Here is an 18,315-nt window from a genome sequence, read left to right on the forward strand (position 1 = left end):
CCCATCTGAGCCTCAATTTTTGCTTTTCTAGAATGGGATGGCGATGTGTAACACTTGGCATGACTGAAGGGTTGAATGAGATGATGTAAGGTTAAGTGCCTGCACAGGCACACAATTGAAGCCTCATGAAAAGAAGCTCTATTCTTTAAGACACAATGGTCTCCGTTTGCAGATGTGTCACCTCTGGTTCAGAATGCAGGGAGCATGGACTGTATGTGGGCCTAGGCTATGGGAAGCAACAGCACCTACAGGTGTTCTCCTACTGGGCCAGGGGAGAGCTGGTGGTTGCAGGCATGTTGGAACATTATGAGCCACAGGCTCCAGAGCCACGGGTCTGCACTGTTCAACAGAACATTCTGGGATGATGGTTATGTCTTCTATCTGTGCCATCCACTAAGGAAGCCACTGGCCACCGGGACCATCTAGCATCTGAAATGTGGCTAACGTGACTGATGAACTGAAGTGTTCATTTTACTAAATTTTAATTGATCTAAATTTAAATAGTCACATATGGTTAGTGGCTACTGTATTCACCATGACAATTCCAGACAGAGGGAAAGAAGACATGGTCCTACTGGATCATTGTATGGGTGAGGAAATTGAGGCTGAGAGAAGGAAAAAGACTTGCAACACCATCTGTGTCTAAGTCTCAGCTATGAAGGGGTGGGGGAAAGCACATTAGGCTGTACCTTCATAGAAAGTCAGCTTCCCTTTCTTCACTCAGCCAGCACTGGCCAAGATGGAATCCATGCTGAGTTAGAACAGCAAACATTTGAGTGATAACTGGACACCAGCAGTGTTCTAAGCATTTTTAGTGTATTAGCTCACTTAATTCTCTTAACAATTCTAGGTAACATATGTAGGCACCTTAACTCCCTTCCCTTTTCATAAGATGGAAGAATTTTCCAAGGGCTTCCTCCATATAATAATATCAATCAAAAGTATCATTGCAAACTCCCTAAGGTTCTGACTCACTCTGAGATTTCTGGAGATGTTACCTCCCCACAGGGGCCAGATGTGGTCCAGATAGACTAGAGGAAGCAAATTCTTTGACAACTCTGAGAAGTAATTCATTCCTTAGGTCAGCAATAGCAAAAAGAACCCCCATGTTCCAGCTCTTCCTAGGCTCTCTTGGCCACCTCCACCCTACAACTACTGAGCCCAGAGCACTTCTCAAGATGAGGTGATACCCACCCACTCCCAGCTTCTTACCCTTGCAGATCTGCTGCTGGCGCTGGAGAGAGAGTGAAGATGACATCCTCCTGCCTGCAGAAACAGACATGGAGTCACGAGACCCACGGACTGGAAACCAGCACGTTACCCCCCAGCCTGTGCTCCTCTTGTGCCCAACCAACCAGAGAAGGCTGATTTTGTAATTGACACCAAAAGAACAGATTTGGCAAAACATTTAAAAAATTGACTGTCCCATTGCTTGATGGATCCTGAGTATTTTTGAAAGTGAGGAAAACAATTTTTTTTCAAGGCGGATGATAAAAATAAGGAAGACTTAAAGTTCTTTAGAGGTGTCTCCATGTTTTAGGATTAAGAGGTATGGCACTTAACCTACCCCAAGTTCCAAACAGGTAACGCTACTTCAGCACCACGGAGAGCGACCCGTGGCTAAAGGTTCTTCTGCGATTGCGCATGCTTCCTAGATTTGATTCACTCATCCATCCATCCATCCATCCATCCATCCACCAGCCCTTCCATTTAGCCACCCGTCCACTTTTTAATCAATTCATTATCTGTTGGGTGCCAGATGCCAGGCCTAAGCTAGGTTCTGGAGATACTGATGTGAGTAAAACAGACTCAGCCATGCATGCACCATCGGTGTTGCAGGCTAGGGCCTTCCTCCTTTCTCCTTCCCCCAGTTTCCCCTTCTCTTTCCTCTCTGAAGACCAGCCTCCCACGCCTGCTCACCTGACCTTCAGCATCCTGACAGTAGGGCACGTGACTGCCAGCTTTGTCAAGCGGAGTAGTGTCGACGTGGAAATGTAGTTGCGGCTCAAGCTGTGTGGTGTGGAGGAGATGTCAGGAGGGAATGCCCCACCCTGTGGACTCCAGGATTCTTCTTTTTTTTTAATTTAAAGATTTATTTATTCAAGCACTGGGTACAGTCAGAAGCGCTGGAGGGTGAGAGAATTCACCAGAGCCAGAGTGGGGAACAGAACAGGCAGACTGATGAAATACACTGCTGAGAGGAGCAGCAGGTGCAGCAGAAGAGGTCTACATGCCATGTGGGACCCTCGCCGGTGGCTGGGGATCGAACCAGCGCTGCAGAGGCTGCAGGCAGCTTTGCAACCCAGTGCTCAACCGCTGCGCCACCAGGGGAGGCTCTCCCAGGCTTCTTTTATTCTACAAGGGAGCAGGGTGAGTCAGACAGGGCAGTGGGAAGATTGCTTACTCAAGCTCCCGGAGTTTCGCCAGGCCAGGTAGCACCTCCACAATGTCCAGCACATTCTGGTCCTTGAGCTGGTTGTCCTGTAGGCTGTGGGGAGACCAAGACCTTATCCCTCAGCCATCAGGTTGGGGTTCTTGAAAGCACAAGTTGGCAGGTGACAGGCTTGACCATCCTCAGGTGGGTGACACAAGATAAGGCCTAGAACAAGCTGGTGACCTGCTCCATGGAACCCAGCAAGCAAGCAAACAGGTTCTCTGCTGGTCTCATTTCTATACAGTTCCTATGAGGGCATTCCTGCTTGGGAGCCCAAGGGATCCAGATGATGGATTCTGAAGGCTTCATGATGTGGTAAGAGGAGATCCAGCATCCTGCTCTCAGGGCTATGCTTGGGATGTGCCTGGGGTTCCAACCCAGGTCCTCTTGGCAGAATCCTGACCAGGATGCAGGAGCCACTGCTTCCAGCTTCAGCTCTGTCCCTGACTCAGAGCTAACACCAATTATAGCCCTTTCTGACCTCAAGTTTCCTGCCTGTGAATGGGGTCCATGACCCAGCCCTTCCTGGGTTTCCAGCTGGAGAAACAAAAGAACTAAAGAGTGTGAGGGCACCTTCACGTGTGCTCACTCCAGTCAAGATAAAGGCTTGTGAATATGAATTCATTAGCATTTACTATTCTTTCTTATTGAGAGGAATGACAGTCTTTTTTCTCATTACTTGGAGTGTTCACGAACAAAGACATCCAGCGGAGGGGAGAGAGCAGAGCTTTGGTCCAGCTACTGCACCACTCAACAAGTGGTGCACCCTAGTGCCAGGTTGCATCTGCCTGGACAAAGGGGTACCCATTTGAAATCTCATAAAGGTGCCATGTAAGCTAGCAGTGGTTCTGCACATGAGTTGTGGCAGAGAGTGCCTGCCCCCACCCTTCTCAGACCACTCAGACACAGATACAGGGCACAGAGCTTGGTGACAGACACATGGCAGGAGTATATCTGTGCCTATGTTCACTTGCACTGAAACATGCACGTGGATGGAAGTGCATGTATTTGTATATGGACATGTGTGGGGCATGTACTTAAATGAGCAGGCTAATGCAAGTGTGCACACATGTTGCATGAATGTGAAAGTATGTGTGTGGGCCATACATTTGCACGCACCCATGGTGGCCTCCACAGTACCATTTCTTCTCCAGGGTCACAGAAAGTGGGGAGAGGGTCTCAAAATGCAAATTCCTTCAAGGCAGAAGAGGCACTGTTCTAGGGTCTTTGGGAAACTTGCATTTGGATGCAGCCCCACCCAACTCCTGAACTCACACCTCCCCTCTCTGAGTCTCACTGACAAGCAACTGGCCAGAACTCGATGGAGTACTCAGGCCCTGTTCAGGGCTCAGAGGAGCCTGAGCATCTGGGCAGTGACTCCTCCCACTGACTCCTCCTCCCAGCCGGTGAGCCCTCCTGGAGATCACTCACCTGACCTTTTCCAGCTGTGGACAGAGGGGCAAAGCCCGCAGCAGGTGGCTGATCCCTCGGCCAGTGATGTTAGTTCCTGCTAATCTACAGGGTAAGCAAAGATAGTGGGATGGAATGGGGCTGGGGAAGGAGGTAGGCCCAGAATCTTCCCTGTGTAGGGTTAAGAGAAGGGAGGAGAATTCCAGGCATCCCTCCTGAAGAGGTTTCTTGGCTCCAAGTCGTGACTCACCCCAGCTTCTTCAGGTTCTCCATTGTTGGCAAAGTCTTGGAGAGGGCTTCTGCGAAGGCATCCCCACACTTTCTGCTCTTAAAACTGCCAAAGAAAGAGGTAAGGTGACTGAGGATCAGTGCTGGGAAGGGCTGAGTGTTTGTCATCTACTCCCTCCTCCAACAGATGGAGCTTAATATAGTAATATTAGTAGTGGTGGTGGCTGTGGTTGTGACTGTTGTAGTAGTAAATACACAGTATGGCAGAGACTGCAAATTGTCCACCCAAGTCCACTCCACTTCATCTATGGAAATACAGCTAAAGCTGGGAACCCTCCCAGCCAGAGATGGCATTTCCCAGCCTCCTTTGCTGCTTGGTGTGGCCATAAGACTATGTTCTCACCAATGGAATGTGAGTGGAATGAATGTACCCTATTTCCAGCACTGAGTTTTAACACATGGAGTGTGTCCAGAATCCATGCTTAGCCTGCAGATGTCAAACAGCTTCTAGAAGCACAGCCTGGACAGAACCCCAGGCCCACAGTGAGAGGGGAATCCAACTGGACCTCAGAGGTCCTGGTGAGGCATAGGGTTTCCTCACTGTGTCACTGGGAAGGAGCAGAAAGGGCCTTTTTGTTCTCACTGTCTAGATTCTCACCCTCTCTTGCTCAGCAGGGGACTCCCAGATGGTAACCTTCCCTCTCCCCAAAAGCCCAGAGCCCTCGTGGGTCCTCCCTTCTCTCCCTTCCCCTGACTCTCACCTGAGATGCTCTACCTGCCCACAGCCTGCCAGAGCCTCAGGACAGCAGGGTTCCAGAGGGCAGCCCTCAAAATCCAGATGGATAGGGGCCTTCCTGTGGCCCAGTATGTTGGTCACAGCAGCCAGGTCACCATAGGTCAGTGGGAAATTGTGGAAGGGCAGTCGACAGGGGAGGTTTTGGGCCACGAGGCCAGCCAGTTCAGATTCCTGGGTCTCACCCACACAGTGACACAGCTCCACAACCTTTGGTCCTGTGAGCTTGCGGTTGGCCAGCTTCTTCAATGCCTGCACAACAGCAGCCTGCTTTGCACCCAGCACCTGATCCCACTGTGCCAGCTGGTTAAGGAAGGGACGGCAGGCATGGGATGCCAGACCTGCCAGGAAGGTGGGGAGATGTTCTGAGAGACCCAGTCTAGCATTAGTCCGCAGCACCCAACGGGAATTGAGGGTGATGTGGCCGGCAACGCTGTCTTTGTCCACGTTGCGGTTAGCCATCAGGTAGAGGGCTGCAAAAAACTCCTGCAGGCTAAGGTGGGTGAAGGCATACCCTGTCTCCTGGTGCCCAGGACCTGTGTGGATGCAGAAGGAGGTCAGCAGCTCATGGGCCACTCCGATGGCCAGCATGGGTGGCGGGATGTCTCCTGCAGAGAAGATGACCTTCCCAGTTTCCAGGCCCCTCAGGGCCACCTCACCAAGGCCGAGCGCGGACTCAGGAGACAGGGGCCCATGGGGGCTGTGGGTGAGCACCATCTGTAGGTAGTTCTGAGTCAGGGTGGGCAGGAGGGCCACAGACTGGCTTGGGGAGTGGCCTTGGAGCAGGTGGTGGAGGCACAGACAGGCTACGCGGCAGAGGGCAGGCACAGCACACATGCTCCGGAGGCGTCCATTTGCCTGCAATTCTGCCAGGGCCGCCTCCTGCAGGGGCTGCTCACTGAAGAAGTGGCTCACGTACTCCTCCATCCGCAGCCGATCAAAGCCCCACATGTGGACCATGGCTGCCTCTGTGGGCAGGAAGGCGGGCAGCTTCCCTGGACGGGAAGTGGCCATTACCCAGCAGCCAGGCAGGACAGTCCCGTGGCAGAGATCAGAGAAGAGGGTGAGGGCTGAGTCTGGGGCCTCAGGGCCTGCAGTCTTCCTGCTGGCACTTGGGTGGAGGGCTTCATCCAGCCCGTCAAAGATCAGCAGGACTCCGTCCGCATTCTCCGTCAGGTACCCGAGGACAGCGTCCGGGTCTCCCTCGGGGCTCAGGTACAGGTCAAAAAGCAACTGTGGCAGCGTCAGCAAACTTGTGATCCACTTGAGTTGGCGGAATTCAAACAGAAACAGAGCCTGGAAGCGGTCCAGCTGGCCGCAAGCCCACTTCTGGCAGAGCCGGTGGGCCAGGGTGGTCTTGCCCATGCCCGTCTTCCCCAGGAGCACCATCACCCTCGGGCCCTTGTTAGCCCTGGTGTTGAAGAGGTCCCGGAGATAAGCATCAGTGTCATCTTCTGCCTTGAGGTCCCCCATAATGGCCCCCTCCTGAGTGTCGAAGGGCGCAGTGGCCCGGTTCCACTGCAAGATTGGGGGTATATAGGGCTGGTGGAGGGAGGGGGGTGGCCCTGGGCCAGGGAACCCACTGCCATAGCGCTGAAGGGCCGAAGTTCTCAGCAGCTGCAGATACCTCTTGGCCAGCTCTGCAGGGAGAGGGAGGAGGTGTGAGTGCAGCTGTCCCAGCCCCAGAACCCCTCATCCTGCCATTAGCCTGCAGCCTCATCTATGCATGAATGGGATAGGGAGGGCCCCAAGGGCACACAGCGAGCTCTTTTGCCAACTTCATTCCTAGAAGGAATTGGTTCCACACAAGTGCTTACAGAAGTCTCTGGCAGTTATTGAAACAAGGAAGTCTGAATGGGGAAGTGTGAATCATTCTATTTATTTTGTTACTGTGAGGGTGTATGTGAGACATTTTCAGAGGTGGGGGGGAGGACGATGGATAATTCCTTTATAGAATCTTACTAGAACTGCCTTGTATAGTGATAGCTGAGTAACCTGCACCCTTTCCCAATATTTCAGTTCTGCAGTGCCCAGGGGTGAGCACTAACAAGCGGAGGCCCAAGCACAGGTCAGTTGGGCTTTCCAGAGCTGGGTTTCTACAGTGACAGATAACTGAGCTTTTAAGTGCTGAGTCAGTCACTGAGATAGCTTGGGTGGCCCAAGGGAAGGGCTGGGGCCACTGATGGGGGATCTCTGAGGACCATCACTGGGGGTGGGGTATCGTGTGGGTGTGGCCTGTGAATCTTCTGTCCACCTATGAATCTTCTGGCTATGCTTGGGGATTGGTTTTCCCAGCTGGTGGGTCAACTGGTGGAGCCTGAGAGTTCTGCCTGCTCTGTTCCCCCTGACCTGACTGGTCCTCAGCAATATCCATATCTTCCCATGGAATCCTAGAGCTTCTGCCTTGAGGGGTTCTCCCTTGTATCCTGCTCACTCTAAATTGCCCAATGAGGGTCCAGGTCTGAGGTCATGTTGGGGCTCCCTCAAACCTGAGGACATGGGCATGTCCCTGAAAGAGCCTGGACAATGAAGCTGTGACTTGAGGGAAGCTTCTAGCTCCTTGAGCTGAGCCATATCTGGAAAAGCCCTTTTACCTCCTGTTGGGGGAGGTTCTTCCTCGCCAGACTCAGGCCTCTCCTTACCCACCTAGGCCCATCAATCTTCCTTTCCTGGAAGCTTGGAAGATAAGAGTCACCGGCACCTAGAAGCTTGTCAGCAGGGGACATAGTCCAGGATCTGTGTGCTGGCCCCAACGCATCCCTATATCAGGTCCTTCCCACCTTGGTACCCACCTCGTTGCTGCTGCTTGCACTGTTTGCGGCGGGGTGAGGATCCACAGTTTTGATGAGGTCGCTTGAGACCTAGAAAGAATGAAGGAAGGAATTAAGGGATAGGGTTTGGGTACCTGGGTGTCCCCAGCACCATTGGAGAGCTCCATTTTACTAACAGGTTGCAGGCAGATAAATATATCCACACTCAGGGACTGAGCCAAGACAGGCAGGGACAAAGACTGCTTCTCTTTGCAGAAGGCTGTCCCAGACTTGGCCAGAGGGTAGAGGGTAAGATCTCCCAGTCCAAGGAGCAAAAGCAGGGCCCACAGCCAGCAACTTCAAAAACACTCAGCCCCAAGCACTAACTGGCTTAGGAAAGACCCAGTTTTGTTGAGGCGACAACTGGTTGGAGAAGTAAAGTTTCCAAGAGTCTTGGCCAGACCTGCACCCTCCTTGCTGTGACAGTGAGTTTTAGCACCCTAATTTCACATCTTCCACATTTCCTCCCTTCCTTTAATGGTTCCACGAGTTCTGTCTGGTTACATGGATTTATAAGAGACACTTTAATGTTTTTCAGGAAGAGGCTGGGAGAGGAAGGAAGGACAAGAAAGCAAAAAGGAAGGGGAGAGAGCACTATGGAAGACTCTCAAGAAGTAGAGCAGAATCCTACAGCCAGATGTTAGTGACGTATCAGAACAGCCCTGCAATAAGCCCCTTTCCCCTCACCTCCCAGCCAGGGTGTCAACCTTTTAGTTTCAAGATTGCAGGGAGGCCCAGGAGTATCAAAGAAGTGCTGGAACCAGTTGGAGAATAATTCAAAAATTTTCAAGTCCTCTGTTAACAAGGGACTCACTGGCTAAACAGCAATCAAGCCTGGCCAGAGCTATGTGACAAATAGGTCAGCTCAGTGATAAGGGTCAGAGGGACCAGGACAAAAAGCTTTGATTTGTCGAGGAGACAGGATCATGGGGTGGATGTTTCCTGTTCAAGACTGTTGGTGCTATGCACAGCTATAAGTTAAAAGTTGATACTTCTATGGAAATAAGGTGCTGAACCCACAGCAAATGTCACATTAAATGGTGAAGGACTGGAAGCTTTTCCTTTAAGATCAGGAACAAAGAAGGGCTGTGGTTTTCACCATGTCTATTCAACATATTGGATTGTTCTAGCCAGAGTAATTGGAAGTTCTAGCCAGCGTAATTAGGCAAGAAAAAGAAACAAAGGAAGAAGTATTGGAAATGAATTGAAAAGGAAGAAGCTAATGATTAGCTTGAAGATAATATGATCTTATACTTAGAAAATCCCAGATTCTACTAAAAATTGTTCAAGCTAATAAATTTAGAAACGTAGCAGGATACAAAGTTAACACACAAAGAAATTAGTTGTATTTCCATACACAAACAGTGAATATTCTCAAAAGGGAATTATAAAAATAATTCCATTTATGATGGCATCGATAAGAATAAAATCCTTAGATATTAACTTAACCAAGGAGATGAAAGACTTTCACAAAGAAAATGAGAAAGTATTACTGAAAAAAATTAAAGAAGACATAAATAAATGAAAATAAAACTCATGTTCATGGATTGGAAGATTTAATACTGTCAAAATGTCAATATCACACAAAATGATCTACAGCATCAATGTAATCTTTATAAAATCCCAATGATTGTTTTCCCAGAGTAGAAAAATGCATTCTAAAATTCACAGGAATCTCAAGAGATCCTGAGTAGCCAAAGCAATTATGAAAAAAAGAACAAAACTATAGGGCTCACAGTTCCTGATTTCAAAACTTACTATGAAGGTACAAGAATCAAAACAGTGTGCTATTGGCATAAAGATAGACACATAGACCAATGGAATAGACTAGAGAGTCCAGAAATAAACCCTTATATATATATAGTCAAATGACTTTTGAGAAGGGTTCCAAGTCCATCCAATAGGAAAAGGACAGTCTTTTCAACAATAGCACTGAGAAAAATGAATATTCACATGCAAAAAATGAGGTTGAACACTTATCTAATACTATAGACAAAAATTAACATGGGTCAAGGACTTAAATTTAAGACCCAAAATAACAAAACTCTTAGAAGAAAAGATAGGGCAAAGGCTTCATGACATTGAATTTGGTAATGATTTCTTGGATAGGATACCAAAGGCACAGGTAACAAAACAAAAACCAGACAAACTGGACTTGAATGAAAATTTTAAAATGTGTGCATCATGAGATGAGGTAACCCACAGATTGGGAGAAAATATTTATAAATCCTATTTCTGATCTATCATAATATTATGGATAAAAATATTATGGATTAAAAACTTGTAACAGCAACAAAACAACCTGATTTAAAATTCTTTTTTTTTAATAATGGGGGCTTTATTTTTTTAAAGATTTATTTATTTATACATACAAGAACTGGGGCACAGGCCAGAGTTGTGGGGGGTGAGAGGATTCACCAGAGACAGAGTGGGGAGCAGAACAGGCAGATCTACTGAAATACATTGCTGAGGGGAGTAGCAGGTGAGACAGGAGAGGTCTGCTGTGCCATGTGGGTCACCACCCTGGCCAGGAATTGAACTTGTGCTGCAGAGGCTGTGGATAGCTTCACAGTGCTGACATTCCCTTGTGCCACAAAGGAAGCCCTGATTTAAAATTCTAATGTGGGAAAAGACTTCTTTTCCAAAGAAGGCACAAATGGCTAATAACCACATGAAAGATGCAACTAATCCCCAGGGAAATATAAATTAAAACTACCATGAGACACCACCTCACACCCATTAGGATGGCTACAAACTTCAAGAAAACAAAACAAAACAGAAAACAGCAAATGCTGGTAAGGATGTGGAGAAACTGGAACCCTTGCTCACTGTACGTGGGAAAGTATGTGATATAACTGTTCTGGGGAGAAGAATGGAGAGGCCTCAAAAAAAATAAAAATAGTTACCACCTGTTCTAGCAATTGCACTTCTGAGCATACATACAAAAGAATGGAAAGCTGAGTCTTGAGGAGATACTTGTTTCCCCATTTCCAGGGCAGCATTTTTCACAATAGCTAGAACATGGAAGCAAACCGAGTGTCCATTGATGAACAGATAAGTAAAATGTAGCGTGTATTAAATAAGTAAAATGTATGCATATAGTGGAATATGGTTTAGGTTTAAAAGGAAGGCAATGCAACAATAGGCTAAAAAATAGATGAACCTCAAATTACTAAAAATGGAGCTACCATATGACCCAGCAATTCCACTCCTAGGAATCTACCCAAGGGACACAAAAACATTCATTTGAAAGGAGACCTGTACTCCTGTGTTTATTGCAGTACTATTTACAATAGCTAGGATATGGAAACAACCTAGAAAATGACCCAAAACAGATGACTGGATCAATAAGATGTGGTATATGTACAGAATGGAATACCATTCAGCCATCAAAAAGATAAACTCATGCCATTTTCAGCAACATGGAGTGAACTGGAAGGGATGATGCACAGTGAAATAAGTCAGAAAGAAAAAGAAAAATATCGGATGGTCTCACTTATAGGAGGAATATGGGAGAACCAAATAAGGTTTCAGGGGGAAAAAAGACAAAACTAGCAGGCAACTACAAATCAGAGACATTCAGCAAGAGAGGGAGAGGAAGAGGGATTAAGAAGAAGAGGGGTAGGAAGAGCACAAGAGTCTATGGTGATGGTTCACGGATGACTTGGTAGTGGAAATTTTAGGGGATTACACCTGAGAGGAGAAAGCAAACTGTACAAAAATGAATAATGATGTAAAATACAGAGAGAAATAAAAAATTCAAAATAACTGAACCTGAAGACACTAGCCTAAGTGAAATAATCCAGTTACAAGATGATTGCATGTATGAGTAATCAAGATTAGTAAGACAGAAAGTAGAATGTGGGTTACCAGAGGCTGGGAGGAACAGAAACATGAATTTAACGAATCTAGAGTTTCAGTTCTACAAGATGAAGAGAGTTAGGGAGACAGTGGTGGTGACAGTTGCACAGTAACCAGCATAGCTAACATGGCTCAACTGCAGACTAAAACAATGGTTAAGATGAAAATTTTATGTTACATGTTTTTACCACAATTTAAAAAAAGGGAAGAAAGAAATATTCTGAGGATACTGTGGCCCATGAATCTTTGGTCACTGTTTGATTGCTGACACCTGATCAGAAAATCAGGAAGAGGCTTCCTGGGTGTGGAGCATAGTCTATGGATCAGCTCAGGCTGAGGTGTCAGAGAGCTGGAGCTCCAGGCCCCCAGCTTGGGACAGGAAGTGAGAACAGGCTTCCTCTAGTGGAACCACACAGGGGGTTCTCACAGTAGCTAGGGAATGACAATTTCAGACTTTCCCAGGAGGCTCCATGTTACACCCCTGGGGATGGGTAACAAAACAGAACAAAGCTTTGAAAGGCATAAAGGGATGTTTATTGCAGCACTTTTTACAATAGGTAAGTTATAGAAAAAACAGATACTGGATCAAGAAGATGTGGTTTATACACAAAACGGAATATTACTCAGCCATCAAAAAGATACACTCATGCCATTTGCAGCAACATGGATAGAGTTGGAAGGGATTATGCTCAGTGAAATAGGGCAGAAAGAAAAAGAAAAATATTGGATGGTTTCACTTATAGGAGGAATGTAGAGGAACCAAATTAGGGAATCAGGAAAAAAGGTAATTATAATATATAAAAAATAAAAATCAAAAGGCAACTATAAATCATAGACATTCTGTAGGGGAGGAGGAGGGAGAAGGATCAAAATAGGGGAGGGAAGAACACAAGAGACTATGGTGATGGTGCACGGGTGAATGAATGGTGGGAATTTTAAGGGGAATACACCTAAGAGGAGAAAGCATACATTGTGCAAAAATGAAGAATGATGTAAAATATATAGAAAATAAAAAATAAATAAAAGTTAAACAAAAAAAAATAAGAAACGCATAGAGCAGGCAAAACTGGGGCTGAGGGAGGGGACCCCTTCACATGGTTTGGGGGACAGGAGGAGGATGGCTTGTGGGAAGCAGTGGTAGCCAGTCAACAGCTGCCTCCTCTGGGTTGTGTGGGGACCTGAATGTCCCACTCCCCACCCCCAGGACTCACCTTGGTCAAGCTTAGCTTCAGGCTGGCTTTCTTCACCAGCTTCCACCTGGCTGGGGAACCCTGGAAGAGAAGGGAGCATAGAAGAGCTGAGGGAAGGGGTGGATGCTGTGGGGCCTGCTCTGGCCTAGGATCTGGCTCCGCGCTCACCCCCCAGGGTGGTCCCCAGCAAGGGAAAAACCCAGTTCACACTCAGCTCTACATGGTGCACCCAGCGGGTGGCGAACCTTGAAGACAGTCATGGGTAGACATGTGTGTGGACATGCCAGCTTGTGCCAGTGCAGGTAGATGTGTGCAAGTCTGTGCATGACTGTGCACACATGTGTGCATGTTTGCCTATGTGCACGGTGTTATGTTCACACATGTATGTATGTATGTTTGCCCATGTGCATGGTGTTATGTACACACTTGTGTGAATAGGCAAGTGCGTGCACACTGACCCCGTGTTTCCTACCTCGTGGGGGAGTTCTTTTATTTATATATTTATATATATTTTTTATTTTATATAATTCTTACATGATTTTTCATTTTTGCACAATGTATGCGTTTTCAATAAATGGTGCTGGGAAAACTGGGTCGCTACATGCAAAAGAATGAAGCTTGACTACTACCTCATGCCATGCACAAAAACCAACTCAAAATGGATTAAAGAACTAGACATAAGACCCGAAACTATAAAATATATAGAAGGAAATATAGGCCAAATACTACATGACATGAACCACAAAAACATCTTTACAGGTTGGAGCCCAGAGGGGGATCCAGTTGAAGCCGGGGCAGACCACGGGCTCAGGGAAGAGTGCTCCTGACTAAAATGGTGATTTTAGAATAGGGATCTTTGCCTATGTGTCCAGCACCACTGAGACTGCTTGGAACCGGGAAAGGGCTTACCCCACAGCCAGAGGTGAGCTGAGGGGCCCCATAAGCCAGGTCCTGTTTGGTAGACTCCAGTTGGAGCCCAAAGTGGGAGCCAGACACCGCCCAGGCAGACTGCAGGTGCAGGGAAGTGCCCTTCTGACTCGCCATTTTAGAGTAGGGATCTTTGCCTCCAGAACCCACTGAGACCGTGTGGAACTGGGAAAGGGCTGCCCCCATAGCCAGAGGTGAGCGGAAGGCCCCCACAAGCCAGGCCTCGCCTGGCAGGGAGCTGGAGCACAGAGGGGGATCCAGCGATTTGGAACCCAGCAGACAATCCAGCCACCTCACCTCCAGGGCAGTCTGGGGGACCTCAAGGCACATCTTTGGAATTAAACAAATACAGAAGGAGGAGATACTCTGTCATAGAGACCATTAACATATACATAGTACCACTGCCCTACTGGACTTCTGGCATAGAGTATTTGACTCAATTGGACCACCAGTTTCTGACATCTCAGAAAAAGCACACCAGAAAGATGCCAGCCAGTGACAGTTTCCCAACACATAGGACAAATTAGAAAACAAGCAGCAGGGAGAAGAAAAACTACAAGCAACTTAGCAAGTCAACAGTGAAAAGACATACCACAAAAAGAAAATCACCCACCAGAATGCAACAACAGTGACTTGGAAGAACTTCTGAGCCTCCCAGAAAGAGGATTTAAAATTGCCATGATTAAAAAATTGACAGAAGTCATAAAGGAAAACAATGATAAGGGAAAAATAATCAACAATCAGAAGAATGAAACTGAGTCCCCTAAGAGGGAAGTGAAAGAAATGCAGGAGATCAAAGGATTAATGGGGGAGCTAAAGAACTCTGGGAAAAGCAGTGAAAGCAGAATAGATGAAATGGAAGAATGAATAAGCACTCTCGAAGACACAGAAATAAAAAGAACCAAAACAGAAAAGGAAAGAGAAGTACAAATGAAAAAGAATGAAGAAAGACTTCGGCATCTGACTCCATGAGGAAAGGAAATAGAAGAGTTATAGGAATTCCAGTAGGAGAGGAGAGAGACATAGAAACAGAGAAAATATTCAAGGAAATAATTGAAGAGAACTTCCTAAACATGAAGAAAGAGCTGAAAATAGACATACAAGAAGCAAGAAGAACACCAAACTTCCATGATGAAAGGAAAAATAAAGCAAGACCCATAATAGTAAAGCTCCCAAGAATCCAAGACAAGGAAAAAATAATGAAGCTGACAAGAGGGAAGAAACAGATAACATACAAAGGAAAACCAATCAGGCTGACATCAGACTTCTCTGAAGAAACACTACGCGGGCAAGGAGAGAGTGGAGGGACATAGTCAACAGACTTCAAGACAATAAATGCCAACCAAGAATACTCTATCCCGCAAAGCTTTCCTTCCTCCATGAAGAAAGAATAAGGACCTTCTCAGACAAACAGAAACTCTGGAATTTCATTACGACTAAACCCCCACTCCAAAAAATACTACAAGGAGTCCTAAAACCAGAACCAACAGAGGGATGAATAAGAATGAAACAAGAGAAAAAAATTTAAAAATTTAAATAAATAAATAAATAAATAAATAAAACCAGAGAAAAGACAAAACGGCAAATACAAACTCTAACATATCAATATTAACTCTAAATGTAAAGGGACTAAACTCTTCAATAAAAAGACACAGAGTCGCAGGCTGGATTAAGAAACAAAACCCAATCTTTTGCTATCTCCAGGAAACTCACTTAACTACAAAAGATAAAAATAGACTGAAAGTAAAAGGATGGAAAACAATCCTACAAGCAAATGGACCAAAAAAGAAGGCAGGAACAGCTATACTTATATCAGATAAAACAGATTTCAAACTCAAAAAGGTACAAAGAGACCCAGAGGGTCACTACATTATGATCAAGGGGACAATACTTCAAGAAGAAATAACACTCATTAACATATACTCACCAAATGAAGGAGCACCAAAATATATCAGACAACTATTATCATCTCTGAAAACAGACATCAGAGAAAACACATATGTAGTAGGAGACTTAAACACATCACTATCAACAATGGATAGATCAATGAGACAAAAAATAAGTAAGGACATTAAAGCTCTAAATAAGGACCTAGAGCTCATGGGCTTAACACTAAACTAAACTAGAACACTAAACCCAAAAAAATCCAAGTACACATTTTTCTCAAGCACACACAGCTCATTCTCCAGGATCGATCACATACTGGGACACAAGACAAACATCAACAGATACACCAAGATTGAAATCATACCAACCATGTTCTCTGACCATGAAGGCATCAAACTAGAAATAAATCATAAAAAGATGGCAAGGAACTCTCCTACCTTATGGAGATTGAAACCCATACTACTGGAAGTCCACTGGACTAATGAGGAGATAAAAGAAGAAATTAAAAAATACTTTGAGTTGAATGACAAGGAGGACACCAATATCCTAAATGTATGGGACACAGCAAAAGCAATAATAAGAGGAAACGATATAGCAAAACAGGCTCACATCAACAAATAAGAAAGAACTCAAAGAAACAACCTAATCTCACAGCTCAAAGAACTAGAAAAAGAACAACAACAAAAACCAAAACCAGTAGAAGAAAAGAAATAATAAAAATCAAAGCAGAAATAAATGAAATCGAAACTAAAAAAAAAAAAATCCAAAAGATCAATGAAACCAAAAATTGGTTCTTCGAAAAAATAAATAAAACAGACAAACCCCTAGCCAGGCTCACAAAGGAAAAACAGGAGAAAGCACAAATAAATAGGATCACAAATGAAAGGGGAGAAATCACAGCAGACACAGCAGAAACCAAAAGAATAATCAGAAACTGCTATGAACAGTTACACGCAAACAAGCTCAACAATCTAGAAGAGATGGACAAATTCCTACAACTCTGCAATCACCCAAGGCTAGATAAAGAAGAATTAGAACACGTAAATGGACCAATTACAAGCAGTAAAATTGAACTGGTAATCAAAACCCTCCCCAGGGCCTCTCTGGTGGCTCAGCAGTTCAGCACTGGGTTGTGAAGCTGCCCACAGCCTCTGCAGCGCTGGTTCGATCCCCGGCCACCAGCAAGAGTCCCACATGGTGCGACAGACCTCTCCCGCTGTGCCTACTGCTCCCCTCAGCAGTGTATTTCATCAGTCTGCCTGTTCTGTTCCCTGCTCTGGCTCTGGTGGATTCTCTCACCCTCCTGCACTTCTGACTGAATAAATAAATAAATCTTTAAAAAAAAAAAACCCTCCCCAAAAACAAAAGCCCAGGACCATATGGATTTACAAATGAATTCTACCAAACATTCAGAAACGAATTTGTGCCTATCCTTCACAAACTCTTTCAAAAAATTGAGAAGGAGGGCCTCTCCAGTGGCGCAGCGGTTGAGCGCTGGGTTACAAAGCTGCCCGCAGCCTCTGCAGCACCGGTTCGATCCCTGGCCGCTGGGTGAGGGTCCCACATGGCGCGCAGACGTCTCCTGCTGCCCGCTGCTCCCCTCAGCAGTGTACTTCGTCCATCTGCCTGTTCTGCTCCCCGCTCTGGCTCTGGTGAATTCTCTCACCCTCCCGTGCTTCTGACTGTACCCAGTGCTTATATAAATAAATAAATAAATCTTTAAAAAAAAAATTGAGAAGGAGGGGATAATACCAAACACATTCTATGAAGCCAACATTACACTAATACCAAAACCAAACAAGGACAACACTAAAAAAGAAAACTACAGGCCAATCTCTCTAAAGAACACTGATGCAAAAATCCTCAATAAAATTTTAGCTATCAGAATTCAACAATGTATCCATAAGATAATTCACCCCGACCAAGTAGGATTTATTCTAGGGACACAAGGATGGTTCAACATCTGAAAATCAATCAATGTAATTCAACATATCAACAAAAAGAAATATAAAAACCATATGATAATATCAATAGATGCTGAGAAAGCTTTCAACAAAGTACAACACCCATTTATGATAAAGGCCCTTGAAATCCTTGGGATATAAGGAACATACCTCAACATCATAAAGGCCATATATGACAAGCCCATAGCTAATATCATTCTCAGTGGTGAAAAGCTGAAAGCATTTCCATTAAGATCTGGAACAAGACAAGTATGTCCACCCTCACCACTGCTTTTCAATATAATACTGGAAGCCCTGGCCAGAGCAATAAGACAAGAGAAAGACATACAAGGAATCAAAATAGGAAAAGAAGAAGTCAAACTATCACTCTTCGCAGATGATATGATAATATACATAGAGAACCCCAAAAACTCCACAGAAAAACTAATTAAACTAGTCAGTAAGTTTAGTAAAGTGGCAGGATACAAAATCAACACACAAAAATCAGTAGCCTTCCTATACACAAACAATAAATTGGAAGAAGAAATAAAAAAACCCACTTTTTTATTGAAACAAAGAAAATCAAATACCTGGGAATAAACCTAACAAAAGAGGTAAAGGACCTATACAAAGAAAACTATAAAACACTGTTAAAAGAAAAAGAAGAAGACACAAAGAATGGAAAGACATCCCCTGCTCATGGATTGGAAGAATTAACATTATCAAAATGGCCACACTACCAAAAGCAATTTACAGATTCAATGCTATTCCAATAAAAATTTCAATAACATTCTTCAAAGAAATAGAACAAATATTGATGAAATGCATATGG

General features: G+C 45.3%; 1 protein-coding gene across 1 annotated transcript in view; it reads right to left on the reverse strand.

The window, feature by feature from the left end:
* Positions 1 to 18,315, reverse strand: part of NLRC5 (NLR family CARD domain containing 5) — a gene marked incomplete at both ends in the record, with an annotated part of 61,149 nt that overhangs the window by 40,462 nt on the left and 2,372 nt on the right. Inside the window, 8 exons of the mRNA XM_084256857.1 lie at positions 1,213 to 1,266; positions 1,921 to 2,010; positions 2,405 to 2,488; positions 3,866 to 3,949; positions 4,095 to 4,178; positions 4,834 to 6,505; positions 7,658 to 7,726; positions 12,748 to 12,807. Of these exons, the coding sequence (XP_084112983.1) occupies positions 1,213 to 1,266; positions 1,921 to 2,010; positions 2,405 to 2,488; positions 3,866 to 3,949; positions 4,095 to 4,178; positions 4,834 to 6,505; positions 7,658 to 7,726; positions 12,748 to 12,807 (2,197 nt within the window). The remainder of the gene's footprint in view (positions 1 to 1,212; positions 1,267 to 1,920; positions 2,011 to 2,404; positions 2,489 to 3,865; positions 3,950 to 4,094; positions 4,179 to 4,833; positions 6,506 to 7,657; positions 7,727 to 12,747; positions 12,808 to 18,315) is intronic.

Source organism: Talpa europaea, assembly GCF_964194135.1.
Source record: "Talpa europaea genome assembly, chromosome: 16".
Classification (NCBI taxonomy): Eukaryota; Metazoa; Chordata; class Mammalia; order Eulipotyphla; family Talpidae; genus Talpa; species Talpa europaea.